The sequence below is a fragment of the Cavia porcellus genome, unplaced genomic scaffold (assembly GCF_034190915.1).
Source record: "Cavia porcellus strain 051 isolate PalLab524CR breed Dunkin Hartley unplaced genomic scaffold, mCavPor4.1 scaffold_14, whole genome shotgun sequence".
Taxonomy (NCBI): Eukaryota; Metazoa; Chordata; class Mammalia; order Rodentia; family Caviidae; genus Cavia; species Cavia porcellus.
In genome coordinates, this window is record NW_026947497.1 from 68,168,165 (window position 1) to 68,188,701 (window position 20,537).

Here is a 20,537-nt window from a genome sequence, read left to right on the forward strand (position 1 = left end):
CTCTCTCTCTCTCTCTCTGTACTGGGGATCTTGGCATTTGCCAGGCAGGCATGCATGCTGCTGAGCTATATTCCCGGCTTACTTAGTCTCTTGTTGTGTGACTTATACTAACCCAGTTTACAAAAGGCCTCATGAACAAAACCTGGAGAGCGTTCTTAGCCTCATTTAAGCCCCTTGCAGTATTTGATCCACATGCCTGATCCTTCCTTCTTAGCACCTTCTCTCTGAATTACCTTTCAAAGATTCTCAGGGTGACTACTCTGACTCTGGCTCTGTTCACTCCTATAAACTTAATGTAGGCCCTTCCCAACACATGCGCTAGTACGATATTCGTTATCTTCATAACTATTTCTCAAAGTGGGACCCTTGGATAAGCTTTACCTACCAGGGGCTCCATCCCAGACCTGCTAAATCAGACTCTCAAAGTCAGATATCTTTGCTTTTCATAAGTTTTGCAGGAGATTCTGATATCTCAAGAGTAGCAGTGCTTTCCAGGGGTGCATCCTTTCCCGGGGCTCCCTCTGCGACCTGTGAGCCACTGAGTCTGAATGTTGATCCCTTGGCTCCTGAGTGCTTTGCCCTCTGCCAGTTGCCCAATCTTGACACCCCAGTGTCATGTTTCATTTCCTCCTCTTTCTTATTTTCCCCATGTTCCACCTCTTGCTCCATCCTGGTTTTGTTTTTGAGCCATTCATTGCAAGCATCCATCCTCTCTCCTAGACCCACTTTCTATCAATGGGCGAGGGGAGAGACTAATTCCTGTCAATCAGAATGGATGTGTGAGAACTAAATGATGTTACTCGGTAAATGTGCAGCACACTCTGATATGGAACGTGAGCCCAGTAAATGCCAGTGATTGTTTTAATTGAATGTGAACCCCAAACCCTCTTCCGGCTACTCAAAAGTGTGCTTCTCTAAATAAGTTTGTCTGGGTTATGCCCTTTGCACTCATCAGGAGTGCTGAGCTCTGTACCATAGGGATGAAGTGGGACTGGGTGGGGTGCCCAGGACACAGCAGGTCATTTCTGACCCCTTGAAATGGGTGGTCTTGCACTCCACCTCTGCCCTTTGCTAGCCAATCCCTTGCTCCAGTCCAATAGAAACCAGTTATAAAGTCACTGTGTGTGTAAAATAATAAGAATAAAGTGTGAATACCCAGCTGACCTCTTTGCATGTGTTCCTCCTGCCCTAACATTCAGGTAAGAATATGTGGTAGCAACGGCCACAGGAAGTGTTCCTTGTTTTATGAACAATATGTAGCTTTATTCCAAGTATGGAAAATCACTTAGTGTGTGTGTGTGTGTGTGTGTGTGTGTGTGTGTGTGTGTATGTGTGTGTGTGTGTGTGTGTGTGTGTGTGTGTGTGTGTGATGTTAGTGGATTCAAGATCCAGACTATAAGGGCTCAAATGGAGACAGATGACCTCAGGGATGTATTCTTTCCTTGCACCCTTCTCTTGGCCACACTGCCTGGTAGATCTAGGAATAAAGTACGTCCATTTATTTGCCACTCAGCTCTGCTGTGACCACTTGGGAGTGGGACCTTGTCCACAGTGAGCTCATTCCCATATGTGTGGTTCTGGGGGAAGCAGAGGGGCCCAGCCTGAGGCAGGAGGGATGGGGCTGCAGAGACAGGGCCTCAGAATAGCCAGCTCCCCTCCTTCCAGGAGCCGCAGTCATTCCCTTTATGCAACGCCCTATGGGCCGATCTGCTCTGCACCTCATTGTAAAAATGGCACACAGACCTGGCATGTTTCTTTTACTTAAATAAACAGGGCCCCCCTGAAAAGCACAGCCCATGAACGCTGGAGCAGCAGGCTTTCCTCCTAACCCCCTGGAAACCCTGCCGACCTCATGGGAACACATTTCAGCCTATTTCTCTGCTGGCTGATTTTACTGACACCATTGTCCCAGAGCATTTAATCTAAACCTGTTATTACGAAACATTCTCCTGTTTCCAGCAATGGTCCTACATATCCAATTTCAGTTCTGCTTCAAAAGTTGGGGAGCATATGAGAGAGAATCAGTATCTTTTTGCCAGGAGTCTGACAACAGAGTATCTCATTTAAATTCATCGCCAACCTTGTGCTAGAAATTGTACCATTTTGTAGAAACTCTGGCTTGGATTAGCAGATGAGAAATGAGGATTCCTACTGTAGCTGTCTTAGAAAGCATGCCCTTCCCATGTAAAACATTCATGTAGAATATCTCATTTAAACACTCCAGAAACCTAAGATGATTTAAATCCAAGTTTTACAGAAGGGGAAATTGAGGTAGAAACACAAAGGCAGCGTGATAAAGAAAGAAGACCAGTTGGAGCAGAGATGTGGGTTCTACTCCTGGCTTTGTCCTGGATAGACTGTGATGCATCCTTTAGAGCCTCAGGTTTCCTGTTCTGTAAGACAGAATGACATACTCAGGAGTTCAAATAGCAGAGGGTCCTAGCACAGCTCCGTGTCCCTTGGGGTGTGATTCGGACCTTAGCTGCAGGGCCAGACACTGTACTCGACAGGCTCTGGTAGGGGATTTGCATTTGTTCCTGTACTGAGGTTCACGCTTCCCGGTTTCTGCATTTACCATTTCTTAATTGTAATGCCACTCCCTCTGGAGCACCGTTCCTATTCCCATTGGAAATGGAAATGCCAAACTGCTAATAGCTCTCCAGGGGATTTGCAACTCCTGCTATCATCCACCTGTGATGATGTTTAAGACATCGTATTTTAGTTTATTAAAATAGCAACCTGGTTCTGTTTAAAAACAGGAAACTCAAGGCTAATACTATCCATGCGATATCCATTATTGAAATAAATATGTGTACCAGAAATAAGCCAGCCCACAGGCACCCCGACTCCACCAACCCAACGGGGTGCTCTTTTTGAGGGGAGGCCCCAGCAGCAGTGGCCACGTGGTGCTGAATTAAGCCAGCTGCTGGAGCTGGGTGCAGGTGGAGGCTCAGGACCCCCATCTGCAGCACAAAACAGGAGAGGGAAGCAATGGAATCGGGCATGATAAGAGCAGCGGATTTAAAATGGGCAGGTGGGGTTAATTATGAGCACTGTCACTGGGCCCTCTTCTCTCTGAGCTTTTTCACCTTTAAGAGGGATATCTTGCAGGGCATCGTGGCACACACCTGTATCCCAGGACTCTGGAAGGCTGAGGCAAGTGGGCCACAAGTTTGAGCCTATTCTGAGCAACATAGGGAGATGCTGTCTCAAAATAAAAAAACAAACAAGGGCTGGGATGGAAAGAAGGAAGGAAGGGAAAAAGGAAGGCAGGTAGGTCGGAAAGAAGGAAGAAGACAAGGACACATCTTGGGTTGCGTGTCCCCAGAAACATGTGAAGATTAGGATTTAAGTGTAAAGAAGACACCTGGAGGCGATCACATGACTCCCTGGTAGGAGAGTCAGGAAAAGAGGCAGGAGAGAAGAAGGCAGTGAAAGTTGTCGACACGCAGGTCACCCCTGTGCAGCGGGCACTTGGTCCCGCTGGGCCCTCAGGGGCAGTGCGGGTCACACGCAAGGTCACCCCATCCAAAGCTAAGGAATGAGTCTGCACCTTCTATCCCTTCATCATGGTTGCAGCTGCTCCCAAGACGCTTGGCATGGAAGAGTTGAACCTTGATGGCCCATGCAGGCCTGGGCTGTCCTGGGTGCCCCTTCTCCAGCTGTGGGCAGCAGCCACCATCCCCCAGCTGTGCACTGTAATCATGGCACAGTGTGCTGCATCATGACACATGTCACCGCCCAGGCAGCTGGGACATTTTTTCAGCAAACACTCAGAACTGGAAAGATTAAAAGGATTTAAGCCCAGGTGGTGACACTCCCACAGCAGTGTCTCAGGATGACAGCAGTGAGGCTGATGGATTGGTGAGCAGGAGGCCCACAGGCTTCGGGGGACACACCAAGGACATGAGCAGGCACCCAAGGCAGGGTGTTGGGGGACACCAAATAGCTTGGAGAAGTCCTCAGAGGGTGGATTGGGCAGGACGGTGTGATCAGCTGGGTACAGGAGAAGAGAAGATGAGGACAGGATGATGGTTCTGAAGCTCTGGAGCCCCGTGAGAGAGAGCGGCTTGGGAGACCGAGGTGGGAAATCAGGTGTGTGAGGAGGGAGAGGCTGAAGCTGGAGAGAGCCAGGTGTGAGGAGACCTAGAACACAACCTGCAAGAGAGAACCCTGGAGACACAAACACAGGAAGCCAGGCGTCGAGAACGGAGAGCAGGCTGAGCAGATGTGGGCCCCTTGGCCTTTTTCTACTAAGCAGAAGGTGACCGTTATCTGTGGAGACCTGGATCTGTGATGGTGGGGATCTGAGGACAGCGAGAGGAGACAGCTGTTGTGGAGAGTGGGTGAGAGGATGACTGACTTGGGACGGGTGGAAACTGCCAAGCACAAACTGTTTCCTCGTGGCCTGCCAGCTGCCGTCAGTCAGGGACCCAGATGGGAAAATGAGGTAGGGGTCTCAGCTCAGACGCGACACCCTGAGAGTAAGACAGGTACCTCCGGATGCACGGAACTTACCCCTTGGATCCTGCAGAGGCCCACTGGCACTTGGTAGAGTAATTTGTTCCTGGGAGCTGGAGGAGAAAGGCAGGTGCCCTCCTCAGTTACAACCAGGCCAGGCCCTCTTTTATGCTGGCATCATGGGGACAGAGAGGACTTCACGCTTGGAAACTACAGATTAAGCTGCCCCCACTGCCCCCAGATGTATTCCTAATCAGAGTCTCACAACATCCTCCCGAGATCGTGTTGTGACCCAGAGGCTGGAGGAGCAGCGGTCACCCCTGGGTCGTCCTGTGTCCTGTGGATCCTGGGTCAGGGCAGGACAGGGTGGGGCAGAAGCTGAACCTGAGCCCAGAACTCCCAGAGGATAATCGCTGAACTCAGGGTAAGGACAACACAGTCAAGACCCGTAGGAGGCCAAGGCAAGCTGGTCTCTTTCTCAATGCTGTCACCCTAAGCAGGATTTCCAGGTGGTGCTGAGCACTTCCCAAAACCACACTGCCTGAGGACAGAGAAGAGAAAAAGTAGTTATCTTGGGGAAACTGGCCTGGCTAGGCACACACTGGGGTCATTTAAAGAAACTATCAGAGCAGGCTTTCTGGCTTTCACTGTTGAATGATAAAATGGAATATATTTATGCAGTAGATAACCACTCAGTCATAAAAAGACTATCATTACGTGTGACAACATACAAGTTTCTCAAACACTTGTTAAGGGAGAGGAGCTGGGCCAGAGGGATGTATACTGTGTGATTCCACTTTCTTCACCAGGTGAGCAACAGGAAGAGGAGAAAGAACCGCGGAATTTGGTTAGCTAACTAAGCCCAGTGTGGTGTACCCTGATTATGTTGGTGTTTACCTAGGTGTGTACCTTCACCAGCAGTCATCAAACAGAACCAATAAATGTTCAGGCTTACTCTTATACTTTTAAAAGGATCCCTTAATAAAGGTAACCCCACAAATAAGTGAGGAAAATCAATGAACTTACTGGACCCTCTTTCTCTGGTTTCCCAAGGCAGACTGATTTTTCTTCCTCCTCCTGACCCCCCCCCCCCATTGAGAGATCACTTCGAGGTTTCCTGGTGAATGGGCCATTTCAGCCCTCATTACATGTGGGCACGTAAGACTTTGCCCCTCTCTAAGGGGATTCCTTCAGCATATTTTGAGTTGGTTTTTCAAAGAAACTGCAGATGTCTGCAAATAAGAGAATGGCTCCCAAAACTGTCTTTCTGTAAAAAGAGAGCTACATCTTTGTACATCAGTACAGCAAACAGCAAATGCAGATGGAACCTTTCCTTCTGGTTATCTCCCTGTCTCTGCGTAGGAGGAATCTTTCCACAGGAAGAGGGGATTGAATGGCTGACACTCAACCTGGTCTGAGATTACTGCAGGCTGCAGCTCCAGGGAGACCGTCTGCATCATGAGTCAGCTCTTGCTTACCGTGCACCTCCTTCCTGAACTTCTCAGACAGGGAGACCTCCCACCGCCCCAGAAGCCTGCACCCCACCCCTTCCCACAACTATTGTGTCCTTTGAGTTTCAAACTCCCATTCACTAGGCATACAATGACATTTCCGTTTCTTCCTCTTCCTCCTCCTCTTTTTCTCCTCCTCCTCTTCTTCCTCTTCTCCTTCTTCTTCTTCCTCCTCCTTCTTCTTCTTCCTCCTCCTTTTCTTCTTCTTCTTCTTCTTCTTCTTTGATCTTTTTGAGACAGGGTTTCTCTGTGCAGTTCAAGCTGGCCTTGAGTTCACTTTGTAGCGCAGGCTGGTCTCAGACTTGCAATGATCCTCCTGCCTCAGCCTTCTGAGTGCTGGGATTACAGGCGTGCACTGCCATGTCTGGCTTCTGGTTTTTTTTTTTTTTTCCCATCTGTTTATTGTAAATTTATTTCCTAAAGTGTTCAAATCTTCAAGAAGAAACTAATACATTTAAACTTGCCTACAGTTTCTCTGATAATTCCTCATTGGTTACCAACCAACAAAGGAGAGAGACAGAGAGACAGAGAGACCCCACCTAGCAAGAGGTCTTTCTGCCTCTTGTGCCCTGCGCTCCCTTTCCCTCCTTATGAAGGCCCTTGTGCCCTGTGAGTTCCCTGAGATAATCTTTTGAGCCGGACGATACTGACAGAGGAATGATGTAAGATCTCCAAATGATACAAGGTAGATGTAACTCCCAACATGTTAGATGTCAGATACACTCAGTTCATGTTCCCCAAAATCAAAGAATGAATTCTAAGGAACAACAGAGGTTAAGAGCAGGAAATACTTATTGAGGAGGAAGTCACACAGCTCCTGAGAAGCTGGAGGGGTTTCTGAGAACCCCACTTCACAGAGAAAGTTTTAGGGAGCAAAATCATACGGTGGGTACCATGTGGGGTAAAGCTAGGATCAACCACTAAGATCGTAAGTAAGGTGACTTAGGTGATACTAAGTGGGGAAGCAGCACACGTAGCAATCGTACATGGAGAGAACATGGGACTTCTCAGGAAGGGATGGGTCTGGAACCTTGGTCACCCACAGAGGCAGCATCGGCTGTTACCACTTATCCCTCGGGGAAGTGTGTAGCCTGGTCATTTTCTCTATATCTTGAGGGCTGGCCTCCAACAGATGCAGCTCTGGCCACAGTTGTAATGTGTTTTCTTCCTTTGTACTGACTCTCTCAAGGGCCCAGCCTATAGTATTTCCACCTAAGGGAGCTGTGGAGTAATAATGCCTCACCCTTCTTCTCAGGGTGCCAGCCCTTGAATAAACTTAATTTCCTTCCTGCAAACCCTTCTGTCTCAAGTGTGACTATGAGTGGTGAGCAGACTGACTCACACTTTTCTCTAGTTTACTTTTCTACAAATCTGAATTTCTTTTTTCATGGGTTACCTTCCCAAAAACGGACTATACCCAAAAGGAAAACTATCAAGCCCATTTTGCTCAGCAGATCTACTGTGTGTCTTTAATTATGGCAGGACCCAATTAGAAACCAGAACAAAGCAGAGGAAGGGTAGGAGACATTAAAAAACAACAGACAATGGGCTGGGGATTTAGCTCAGTGGTATAAGGACGTGGTTGTGAGTTCAATCCCCATACCAGACAACTAAGTGTATTCTTCCTCGTGCACAGCCACAGACACACATGACAGCCCTGAGGTCCAGCACACCAGTTCCTGAGAGGGCTACCTATACTGAAAGTTTTATACTATAGTAAAGAGGAGGAAAATGACTTAGTGATTAAAGTTATCACACCACAAGGAAACTTTTTTTTTTTTGTCTTTTGAGACAGGGTCTTGTCATGAAATTCAGGCTGGCCTTGAGCTCACTTCTGTAGCTCAGTCTGCTCTCGAACTCACAATGATCCTCCTGTCTCAGCCTCCCAAGTGCTAGAATTGCAAGCATGCAACACCACACCCTGCTTAAATTGTTTTGTATCTGCATTGAAGTTTGATTGGTTGGTTGGTAGATTCATATGTGGTACTGGGCATTGAACCCAGGGCCTCACGCATGCTAGGCCAACACACAACCACTGAGCTACACACCCAGCCAGGATTGTCTCCATTTCACTTCCTTTCTTTCTTTTTGTGTCTGGAATTGGGACTCGAACTTAGGACCTTGCACTTGCTAGACAGGCACTTATGCCTGGGCTATATTCCCGGCCCCCACAGGGAATCTTTCAGCATGAACACATCAAAGGGCTACTCTTGACCATGGGTGTGATGGCTAAGAAGCCTCAGTCTCCCCTAAAGTCCAATATGAGCCATAGCTTTTCTGCGACTCAGCATATTCATGTGGAAAATGAGAATAATTATAAGTCATCCACATTTTTATAACCATGGTGAGGGTCAAACAAGGCAGCGCATGTCAAGGAGCTTCACAAACTCTGCAGGACTCTGTGCAAATGGAGCTACTGCTGGGTCACCATGAGTGCAAGGGGGCCGGGGATGGTGATCTCTTCACACCTGTGAGGACCCTGGTGGAGGCGTCTCTGAAGGCTCATCAGTGGCTCTGGGTTATACCCAGCCTGCAGGCAGCTCTCCTCCCTGCGTGTTCTTCCTTCACTTTCCTCCTGTCCCGAGTCCTGCATGCCACAGCACCCAGCTGGCCAGGCCCACTGGGTTTCCCGTGAGCTCAGGCGAACCCTGCAGCGTGCTAAGAAACCATGGAGGTCAGCACTCCAGCCAGGACCCTCCATTGTTCTGGCTGCACGGCTCAGCGCACAGGCTAATGTGGCCTATTCCGGGGCTTGGGGTGGGAACAATAAGGACAAATCTCTGCCCGCTGTGTACTTCGCTCCCAGGAGGCACAGTGCTGGCAGGATTTCCCCTGAAACTAATCAGTTCCAGAACAAGTCAACCAGAGTGCTGAGTCTCTGTGACTGCTGACCCACAAAAGGTCACTAAACTGGTGCTGGCCAAAGGGGACCAGAGTGGAAAGTGGCTAGGATTGGTTAACTGAGAGCAGAGCAGATGGAGGGGTGACACAGGGCCTGGAGGGAATAGGGAGAGGGAGATGGTGCCTTAGTTACTTCCTCACTGCTGAACGCGATGCCCATGGCTTACAGGAGGAGAGGTTTGTTCTGACTCACGTTTCAGTCTGTAGTTGGCTGGTTCCAAGGAAGGATGTGCATGGCACAGGGATGCGGAAGAGAAATAATGGTTCCCCTTGTGGTCGACAGGAAGTAGAGTCAAAAGAGGAGATGGCATGGGACATAGACCCTTCCAGGTCACACCCCTAGGGAGCCATCTCTTCCCACCAGATTCCTTCTCCTAACAGCAGGGCAGTGTAAAATCCAGTCATCTCCCAAAGGTCCCACTTGAGTACATGAGGCTCTGGGAGTGGGGTGCCGGGGAGGATGTATCTAAACATAAGCCATACCAGGAGATTAATTTCCTCTGTCTGTGAAAAGGCTAGCTTCTTATTTGCCTAGAGCACTCTGGCCTTCTCTCTACTCCCCAACATCCTCCCCTCCACCTGCTCTCCAGAAAAGATCTCATAAAGTCACTTATAGACACCTAAGTTATTGGTCGTTAAAGCAGGGAGGGACGATAGAAACCATTGACCCAATCTTTTAGAATTCCTCTAATCCTTCTCCTTCAGGGATCCCATATTTGGAAGTTTTGGAATAGCTGCTTTTATTTAGTACCCGTTCCTTGGTATCATCAGGTGGACTAAAAAGTATTTCTTTATTATCTCATCTAATACTAAGAAAACTACTTAGATAAAATTGTCTGTATTCTGCATACAAGGGAGCTAAAAATAAGGGATGTTTGCTGCAGACCCTACCGTTAGAAAGTAGGAGAGCTAGCACTCAACTGACATGTGTGTGCCTTCAAGGCCCCACGTGCTACCAGCATTTGAAAACAAACAGCTCACGGGCCCAGCAGTTGCACCGGCAGGTACAGACGTAAGTGGAAAGACACCCGCACGGTGTTTATGCAGCGCTGTTCATAAGAGCCTAAAGGTAGAAACAACTCAAAAGTCCATCAAGTAATGAAACAAACCATGGCATTTGCCTTCGTATTTGCCACTAAAAGCACTGGAGTGACACACACACAGACAAAACCCAAACACATTTTGTCCAGGAGTCAGTCACAGAAGACTGTGCAAAGGAAAAAAGCCAGGGGGTTGTAAGTCCCAACAGCACGCATCAGTCTTTAGCGCGAATGGTGGTTAAACAGGTAGGTTGTTCAATGAGGAATATCCATATTTAAAAAGAAACAGCAGAAAAGAACAGCAAAGGTTATGACTGACACGGACCTTTGGTTCCATTTCCTGAAGACTGAGCAGTAGGGACGGGAACTGTAAGTCCCTTCCAAGAATTTGCAAAGCTCTGGGTTCCAGGCCCTGAAGCAGAAGCTGAGAATAGAATGGACGAGAGCTTTGCGACCTGTGTTTTTTGACAGGTTGTTTTGTCCTTCTGAGCCACTGTCCCTCTGCTGTTATCTGAAGCAAGCGCCACCTCAGTAACCTGTGACAGCCTGAAGGAGAAAGTGCCAGCCTCTCCCGTTCTGAAACTGATTCTGAAGACCGAGGCTTGGGGAAGGAGGTAGAGGCAGGCAGTGAGTGTGGACAGACAGGTTCCCTTGTACGGAAGTCACCCACACCAGTCTTTCAGCACATGCAGAGGCCGCTCTGCCAAAAGGCTGGAAACTGAGCCTTGGAATTTCCAAGACCCCCAAGGACGGGTAGAGGTTAGAAACCAAGGGGGGATTTGGGCGGGCTCTAGCCAACGCTGCTGGCTTCTGAAAGCCTTGGGAAGTAGAAGCAGGGGAGAGGCCATGGGAGCGCCAAGAGAAGGAAGGCTTCACTCCATGGCTCGCTCTCAAGGCAGTGGGATGAGTAGACCACTCTGGGGTATTTTTTCCCAACTATGAAGCATCTGCCAAAAATACAGAGACACTTTTCTGTAAACAGTGAGGGAATAAAAAGAAGTACAAAACGCAAACCAAATAAAATTAAAACAAAGAAGGCAGCTTGGTAACAGAGGTGCTGCAGCGCCAGGAAACGCTAACATGGTGACCAGGTGGCCAGGCAAGTCCAGGTGATATTCATTATTTCATGGTAAACTCACTAAAATCTCCTTGTGAGCCCTAAATGGCTACCGTGGGCTTTGGAGACCATTCATAGGTCCAGGCAAAGGAGCACCAAATTTCAGTTCGGCATTTTAGAACATGCTTTCAGCTGAAATGGAACAGACGCCATCTTTCTTGTACTTTTCTTTTTCTCTTTTCCCTTCCATTTCCATTTTGTCACCTCTCATCCCACACCGCCAGTTTGAGAAAATAACTCAGGCAAGGTTCTTTTTAAAGCAGTGTAATGTTTTTGGCTTTGTTTTTGTTTTGAGACAGGGTCTTGAACTTGTGATCCTCCTGCGTCAGCCTCCGGGGTGGCCGTGTCCTACCACGCCTGGCACCGTGTCCTCTTTTATCTCAGCTCTCACACTGTAAAGGTGTCGCACCTATTATTAGTGCCACATTTCCCCACTACTTGGCTGTTTGTTGCTGTCACTGTTTTAAATGGTCCCCAAATGTAGGGCTGGTGTGCTGTAGCGTTCCAAAGCCTGAGAAGGCTGAGGTGTGCTGTCACTGAGAAAATGTGCGTCAATAATCCTTCTGGTACGCGTTTGAGTGTAGATGGCTGTGAGCTCCATGTTAACAAATTGATGACAAAATTAAATAAAGTTTCCTTATACAAAAGCACACAGAGTGTTGCTCAGTTAACAGAGATGTGACCAGAGGCTCAAAGAAACCTAAACTAGGTGTGACAATTTAGCATTTGCTATTCAGGCTTTGTGGTGTCTTTATAACTAAAGAAAATAATAAGAATTTCATGAATTACCTCATTTTCCTACCCTCAAGGTAGATGCTGTTTGTGTCTTACAAGACACTGAGGTCATCATGTTAGACTGTGTGACTGAGAGCTGACCTGTGGTGGCCAGATTGGGGTCCATCTCTAACTCCCAGGGAGGAAGAACTCAGTCCTCCCGATGTTATAGGAGTATAGGTCGGAGCACAGCTAAGATACGGGAAGACATGAACAACAACTGACAGGGAAGAGGCATGCAGTTGGCACCAGCTTGGGGGAGCCCAGGAGCAACAATGTCAAGAGGGACGGGTGGAAGAGATAGCAGTTGTCCGGCACAGAAGCGAGAGCGTGGAGGAAAGCCCAAGAACCCATAAGCACCTTCAGAGCTAGCTTGTGGATGAAGGTCTAGATTGGAAGCGCAGGTAGGCCTGCAGAGTGAAAGTTGTTGGCTCAGTATAAGGTGTATTTTGGGATCATGAGAGCTCTCTTACAAGCCAACATTAGCACCTGGTGGTCCATGGACCATGTTCAGCTGCAGACACATTTTGTTGGCTTGCAGGATGTAATAAAATTACAGGTGCATGCTTGTAATCCCAGTGCTGAGGGAGCCTGGAGCAGGAGGGTGACAAGTTCAAGTCCCACCTGGGCAATTTAGTGAGATCCTGTGTCTCAAGCATAAAATTAAAGAGGGCTGGAGACGCAGCTCGGCCCAAAGTCCCTAGGGTTAGCCTTTGTTTAAAAAACAAACAAACAAACAAAATGCAAACACAATAACAACAACCCCAAAACAAAACTTGGTACTAAGTGCCATTTTGTGGGACGAGGTACTGTACACTATCCTCTGCGATTCTGGCCATGTCCCTCCTGTGTGACTTCCTTTGCTCTTGTACAATTCTAGGGTCACCAGGCTTCCAAATATAAGTACAGGATACAGTGACATACAAATGATAATTTCTCAGTATGAGTATGTTCCATGCAACACTGTGCATAACTTTACATTATATTGTACTTATACCCCAATATTTCCATTCTGCATTTAATCTGGCAGCTCTACCCTGAGGTTTTAAATGGGAATCCTCAATGTTGTGTTCTGGGAAGTGAACTCCGTATTTGGGAAATATGCAGAGGCTTGTCTCAGAGGCATGTTTGGGAAGGAAATGGAGACTAAAATGGTTTATATACGCCTGGGCTCTATTTTCTGAAGCTTCCATTTCAGAGCAACATAATAAAAAGAAGAGGGAATGAACTCAGAGAAATAACCTGGATGTGGCTGCAGGTGGCACAAGCTTTCTGCTCTAACAGCGGAGTATTTTACCCCAAGCCCCGGCATAGGTTAATGGAGAAGAAGGTTTTCGACCCCTAGCAGTGCTTGCCGGGGAAATTCCTTTTGCAGTGGAGGTGTACTGGTATGTACAGCGGGGATTACAGGGGCAGTCTCCTCCTGAATCAGGGCATGAACAAAGCAGAACGCAACCCACCCAAGTAATTCTGTTTTTGATCTGTCAGAAGCTATCTTCTGCTTCTCCGAGACTGTGGTTAGTCATCCTGACACTTGTTTTCTTGTCCTGCTGCCAGCGCTGCTTTTCTGGTTGTTTTGAACAGACTGTGACTGACGCCCAAGGAACATGGCAACGGCTGATGAGAGAAGCAGCTAGCACAGCCTCCGTTTCCTAGATGGGAAGTGAGGGACCGGCTCTGAGATCACTGTAGGGAAGTGTGTGTCTAAGACGTGTCTGTAGTCTTAGGTCAATGACTGATGGCCCCATGGTCCTTCCTGGCCTCCAAGGAATTCAATGTGTTTATCGGGACACAGTGATGTGACTCCCTTGCTTTGGAGACGAGGACATTAGCTTCATGGTAGGGGACAGGTCCAGAGCCCACAGCTGCAGTCAGCTCGTGGGCCAGAGGTCTTTGCAGCTCACTGCATGCTTTTTTTGTTCTTTCTCCTTGGTTTACCATTTTTCCCCTCCCATATGGTCAGCCAGTTTTGTCAGTGAAATAGATGAAAATGACAAAGATCAGGAGAAGACAACAGAGAGAATAAAAGGGGCACAAAGAATCTGGCAGTTCTCATTTGTCCTTTACGGGAAAAGATCCTAGACTTGGACTTGGCCAGCTCTCTTACAGATGAATGCATTAGTCAAGTCCTTGAGTTCATTCAAATCCCCACCAAGACTCCCGCTGTTCCTCTGTTCTTCTTCTTTCTCCTCTTCAAGGTTAAATCAATAAAACCTCGAAGGGTTGCTAAGCAAAACTGGATAAAACTCAATTTCAGCTCTTGTAAAGAAGGAAAAAATCATTTAATATTTCCTTCCTTTTCACAGAAAACCTGAATTTAGGGTTGAGAAATAACCGAAAGAAAATCTCCAAGTCTTAAACAGGGGAGTTCAGATGACTCATTACTTTTCAAGTAGTAACTCTTTTCTACAAAATAGGCATTTGGTCTCTTCTGTTAAACCTTCATAGGCATCTTGTCAAATTTAAATTTTTTTAATCCTATTTTTTTACATTTAAATTTTTTAAATTTAAAATTCTTTAGGGTCTTGTACATGGATTTCCAGCCAATATGTGTTGAATGAATGAGCAAAGAACAATGATTTTGAGAGTACATATATCCTGGACCAAATCCTAGCTCTTCCGTGAGCTTGGGAGGGCTTTTTATTTCACTAAGACTCAGATTTCCTCCTCTGCAAAAATGCAGATACATCCCTTCTCTTATAGGGTAGCTTGTGAAGAAAAAAAAACCAAAACAGAATAACGTTAGGGACCTGATAAATAGCAGCTAATACTATCGTGCTTGTTGAATGAAAGGAAAACATAAACAAGAAGAACCAGTACACAGCAGGATGGTTTTCTAACTTTTTAATGCAGTCTCGTTTTGTTTGGCACTAAGATCTAGATTATTAATCTGATGGAGGAGGTTCTTTGTGTAACCACCCACTGTGGCAGGCACTACTTTACTGGTCCCTAGAAGCGTTTAAGAAGAGGCATTGTAGTCAGCAGTGGGATGCATGCCAATTGTTTTATTTACGATGCCTATTTGTGCCGCAAGGCCAGCCAGCACTCGGTCCTCAGGAGGACACCTACGGCCCCACCTCGGCATTACTCCACAATGCGGCGGAAGGACTGGACAGCGGGTGACGCTGCTCCCCAGTCAATGGGCTTCCGGTACTCCTTCTTGTCCAGGAGGTACTGTCTGCCGCGGTAGTTGGGTAGCTCATAGAAAATCCAGACACCGTCCAGCACCTTACAGGAGTGGATCTCTCGCATGTGAAACTGCTCCATGATGGAGGGGCAGTCTTCAGTGGTTTCGTACATCTGACCATTGAAATCTCCTTTCTCAAAGATCTGAATCTTATACTGGCCTCCACTGGACTGAAAAAGCACAGAAGAAAAGGAACGATCTTCACCATAGAAGCTAGCAGCAGGTGAGGAAGTCAGAACACTGTGGTTCAGCACCTACCACCTGGAAAGTAAAGTCACTGACTTCCTGTCCCCGCTGAGAACAGACTGCACTGGCTGGCTTTCAATACAAAAATTTCTCTAAATATGCAACAGGTAGAGGACCCAGCATGGAAATAAGAATTCAGTCTTGTGATAGATGCTCTGACCTGAGATTTCTTTCTTTCTTTCTCTCTCTCTCTTTCTTTTTCAACCTTCCTCAGCCAACAAAACCAGCCACCCATGAAGAGATTGGAAAGCTGAAAGGAAGGGAGGCGAGGAGAGACAGAGACCAAGACCAAGACAGAAACCAAGAAACAAGTCCCCATGCTCACCAGATGAACGGCTTTGCAGGAGCCCAGGCGGTCGTTGAGGCCCATCCAGCGCTGGTACTCTGGGTACTCGCCCTGGGGTAAGATGTACACGTGCCCAGCGAAGTTGGGCCTCTCATACACAGCCCAGGTACCTCCTTCCACTCGGATGGAGTTGCAGCGACTTAGGTATGCGTGGAAATCCACGCAGTCGCAGTCACAGTCATAGCGGCGGCCTTGAAAATTTTTGTCTTCGTAGAAAGTAATCTGAAGTACAGGCAAAGAAACAGAAGCACCACGTTGGGCAGGTTTATTTATAGATAAAATAAAAATTACAAAAACAAATGCATTGCCTGCTGTAGAAATCCCTTTTTCAACTTTGAGGAGAGAATAGTTTTTACCCGACCTCACTTGTGGTTTCTGGTACACAACTTTCGTTTCAACAACAGATACCAGTACTTTCCGAAAGCTTAAAGCGAAACGGAAGAGGACAAGTACACCGGATGCTTTCCATGATTCTTGTTGCAAACTGAGTTGGGTGAGAACCAAATCAAGCCCAACACAGGTTTGGTTGTGGATATGGTTGTCTCTTCCTTTCTTTAGGGTCCTACTAGACCTCTTCCAAGGGCAAGGACCAAGTCTTATTTAAGGTGTGGACACCCTGTGCCCAGCTCTCAACAGATCCTCAAAACGTATTCGATGAAGATGAGTAATTTTCACATGCAAGAATTTATGCCAGATGACATGGAAGACGTACAGAGAAAAAGAACACAGACCTGTTTCTGAGAGCTTTTTTTTTAGGATGATACGGAGCACCCATACATGAAAATACACCATGTTATATTCTACAATAGTTTTCTCCTAACAGGATACCTGTGAAATAGTGCAGCGTGCAGCCCAGAATTACAGACCCTGGCTCTACAGCAACCTCACTATCCAACCTCTACCTCAGTCCCATCACCTCTCTAGGTTTCAGCTTCCTGTCAAATGATTTGAGGACTGGAGCCCTGGCTATGAAACAAAACTAGAGATTTCCCAAATAGAGAAGAGTTCCAAGGAACTTTTAAGAATGAATGAAGGAGTTTCTGAAAGCTATTGTGAAAACCATAAACGGGCTACTTTTTCCTTCATGCTCAATAATTCCATGGTCTATGATCCAGGCGAGGTTAGAATTGAAATAGAAACTACAGGGCATGCTTCCTGCAAGCCATTTGCTGGCAGTATGCCGCCCCCTCCTGGTTGATTTGCTGTGTTGACCTAAAAGAAAACCAGTCCTTGAAGCGGACTCTAGAGGTTTTTAGGTTCCAAGCAAGGTAACAGCATCTACAGCAGAGAGAATAAAGAGTTTAGTATTTGATTCATCATTGCCAATAACCTTTTGCTACAGTTGTTACAGACGAAGTGACTGCCTATTGTCACCAGCATTTAGGAGTCAGTGAAAGGCAGTACAAATCTCCTGTGCGTTGATCTGGCTGATTTTATTTTCCTTTAGTGTCTTCCTATCTGCACTGAGCAGGACTAGTGTGAGCCTGGGAGGTTCTTCCTAGGACTGTAGAGATATCTTAGAAAAGTCAGGAGTAACTTCTCTACGAAAGGATAGGTTTTAAATGCCTAATTCAAGTTGCATTTGGTTTTCAACCAACATTCACCAAAAACGATGTGCAAGGCATGTGCCATGGGAAATGAAGTTCCCAGCCACTCCATTCCACTGTGGCTCATACCTGCTGCCCTCGTACACAAGCCTGACACCAGGTCTGAGTAGACATGTTCGTGTTCTCCAAGGCCACTGTGCCACTCTCCCTCCCAGCAGATTAGCCAAATGTCCTAAGGTTAAAACAAAGCACCTGTGTGGTGCTGCCACATAACCATCGCTGGGCTTAGCACTAAATTCCTCTTCCAGTGAATTCTGCCAAGTTGGGAATATTCAACTCTGCCTTTTGAAAAATAGCCTACCAATCCAATCCAACCCAACAGAAAGAAAAATGTCTTGAATATCCTAGAACATACAAAATATGCTTTAAAAAACCCATTCGTTTCACCAGGCCCATAATTCTTGATTAAAATGCTAACAAGACAAGGGAAAGACTAAGAAATACTTTATCATTTCCTCTGGCTCAGCAAGCAAGTCACTTAACAACTGTGCTATGACAAATGGAAGATCACACTATTTACTGCTCTGGAAATCTCTGAAAGCAGACATTTTCTTGTGTGTAACATGATTACATAACAATCTTCCTCAATTTGTGGAAATCCAAGGAGTTTAATTTTTTTTTTGGTACTGGGGATCAAACTCATGACCTTGTACTTGCCAGGCAAGCACTTGAGCCACTGAGTTAAATCCTCAGCCCTAAATTCTTTTTTAGTGGAATCTGCTTTGTGTCTAGAACCCCACAGTACTAAAGATATGGTGTTACTTTTCCCCCAAGTTTGTTGATAATAAACAAGATTATTAGTTGATTGCTAGATGGAAAGAAATTACGCACTAACCAATTACTATAATTATAATAATTAACAGCCCCCTCTTGATATGATGCACCTTTTGAAAGGTACACAGTCCTGCCTGTGTAGTTTTCTTGTCAAACTTGCTTAATTGGAATCTAAACATGAGGAAACAAACAGGCAGATGTAGATGCATACCTTCCTACAACGCACCTACTTGTCCTGGAGTTTGCAAGATGCCTTTGTCTCAAAGAACAAAAAGAAAAGCAGAGGAACTATTCTAAATTAAAGTGGTTAAAAGAAAAAAAATCCAAACAGGTTAGGGACATAACCACCAAATACAGTATGTGATACGTGATTGCACCCTACATTATGTGTATTTCTGGGAACAGTAAGAAACTGAATGGATCCTGAGTATCAAGTGGATTTATGCCTGATATCAGGAGTATGACTGATAATGAATCCCAGGAGCATGACAAAACTGATGTTTATACAGGAGGATGCCTGATCTTAGAGAGCACGAACATTTCTACTGAGACACTCTCTGTATAAACATCAGCTTCATACAGTTTTTGTTTTTCAGAGATACAAACCCAAGTACATAATGCAACAGTATAGTGGAGTCCACTATTTGTTTCAAATGGTTTAATACAAAGATACAGAAAAAGAGCCAAAATACGGCAAAATGTTAACTGAACAACAGAAATACAGGACACACAAGTATTCACTGGACATCTCCTATTCTTCCAGGATTTCAAACTTTTCAAAGCAAAAAGTTGAGATGGAGAGATGATGGTTGTGTCTTACACTCCCTGGATCCTGGGAGAAACGAAAGGAAAACGAGCCCTGCCTAAGCTCTGCCTAAGCCATCCGTATGCAGCCCCGCAATCCAGCCCAATATTGTAGAGGTAATTTTCTTCACACTGAGTACAGTTAAGATAAACTGTTTGGATGAAGAAGCTAGTTTAGTTCATCTGACCAGCCTGGCTGCTTTGGCCTTTTGGAACATTAACAATGGAGGCTGAATTTCACAAACAGTTTAACTGACTACTAAATGTTTTATCACCCACGTCACCCTCCACAGCATGTTCTGTTTCTATGCAGATACATAGCCTATCGGCTCCTGGAAGGCAAAATCATGATGGTATTTACGTATTATTTACCTGTCCGTATTCCGCACAGCACATAGTTTGGCAATTCTGTTAGAGTAAAAACATAAGCTTTTTCTGTTCTTCTTGCCCAGTCCTACTCCTCTAACCACCCCACTTTCATACTCACCTCTTGGCAAAGACACAAAAGTTTTTCTCCATGTTCTTTCAATGCATCATTAGGCAGAAGAGGAAGCTATGAATCAGTATGGCCATTTACTTACCTTCGTTGCTGTTTTAGACATCTTTAGGGCATAGGTGACCTCCCCAGTGCTGAAAGAAATACAGGAATAGCTATGGAGAGTGAGGGGCAGAGACATTTATACTGGGCTGGGTTCAAATCAAACATCTGCTTAGTCATGAGATTAGGATCCAAAAATTGAGTCAGTCATTTGGAGGCTATTGATGGTTTCTAGAAAAACAATTGGGATTATGAAATAAAAGAAAGCCTCACTACCCCTTTTAATGCTTACCAAGCCCTGCTGCATTCTAGATCTTGCTGAGTCAAGATACCAAAATCCAGCCAAAGTTTTAAAAATAAAAACAAAAAAATCTCTCTTCCCTGGGCAATTTTTCCCCCACTAGCAAAAATCTCTGAAATTCCTAATGTCTTTAGTTCAACAAAGCTGGCAGCAGTTGCAAGACCATTCTCTGTTACTGGACAAAACTGATGTGTTCTGAAAGCAATAAACTCACGCGACAACAGAAGGCAATGCACGGTCTTGTGTTTGGGTGGGATAAAAAATCACTACGAAGATCATTCTTGGGACAATTATGAAAAAAATCTTAACATAGACTGTATTACTAGTGTGGTACCAGTGTTTAACTTTTTGAATTTGACCACTGCAGCATGACCAGGTAGGAGAATGTCTTTCTCTTCAGGATATGCATGCTAATGTATTTAGGAATAAAACTTTAGGATGTCTGTAATCTATTCTCCCATTGTTAAAGCAATACTACATAAAGGCAGTAATGTGAATGAGGTGGTGTATCTGCACAGAATTGAATGAGTTATTCTTGCAACTGTTCTTTGAATTTTTTTTCAAAATGCAAAGTGGAAACAAATCTAATCCACAAGGATGCACAGTACGCAGAGAGACAGAAAGCTACTATGGGGACAGAACCTGCCACCTACAGGGTGATCTTTCTCTCTGGTCTTTCTGAGATGTTTTGAAGAGGGAACAGTGATGGTCTTGCCGAGCGCGTCCAGCAGAAAAGCAGGCTCACAAAAACATGACGGTCATCTAAGCCCCCTTCTCCTCCAGCCCTGGTACTGCACCCCTTCCGGCTCTTCTCCAAAGACACAAGGACCACGAAAGGTCTGTGTTTTGAACCAATTCAGAACGTTCAGGCAGCCACAAGAGCACAGCTTAAGACACTCCCGAGAGTTCCAGAACTACGGTATTCATGCT

The 20,537-nt window shown here is 46.0% G+C and overlaps 1 protein-coding gene and 1 long non-coding RNA gene across 2 annotated transcripts in view; one reads left to right on the forward strand and one right to left on the reverse strand.

The window, feature by feature from the left end:
* LOC134478762 (uncharacterized) overlaps positions 1-19,716 on the forward strand; it is a 146,412-nt gene extending 126,696 nt beyond the window's left edge. Inside the window, exon 2 of the long non-coding RNA XR_010051633.1 lies at positions 15,452-19,716. This is a non-coding gene — a long non-coding RNA (uncharacterized LOC134478762). The remainder of the gene's footprint in view (positions 1-15,451) is intronic.
* On the reverse strand, positions 14,634-19,411 carry Crygs (crystallin gamma S). Its single transcript, NM_001173080.1, has 3 exons — positions 19,350-19,411; positions 15,563-15,805; positions 14,634-15,161 (listed from the first exon to the last, which is right to left on the reverse strand). Exons 1-3 carry the CDS (start codon positions 19,368-19,370, stop codon positions 14,889-14,891), a joined length of 537 nt encoding a protein of 178 aa, NP_001166551.1. The 5' UTR covers positions 19,371-19,411; the 3' UTR covers positions 14,634-14,888.
* Positions 19,717-20,537: the final 821 nt, after the last annotated feature.

What these genes read in the sequence shown, in the direction of transcription:
- Crygs (NM_001173080.1), bottom strand. Translation starts at nt 19,370, where the DNA reads ATGTCTAAAACAGCAACGAAG. An exon ending in TGTCTAAAACAGCAACGAAG is followed by an intron (nt 15,806 to 19,349) that starts GTAAGTAAATGG and finishes CCTGTACTTCAG; the next exon opens with ATTACTTTCTACGAAGACAA. An exon ending in CCTGCAAAGCCGTTCATCTG is followed by an intron (nt 15,162 to 15,562) that starts GTGAGCATGGGG and finishes GTGCTTTTTCAG; the next exon opens with TCCAGTGGAGGCCAGTATAA.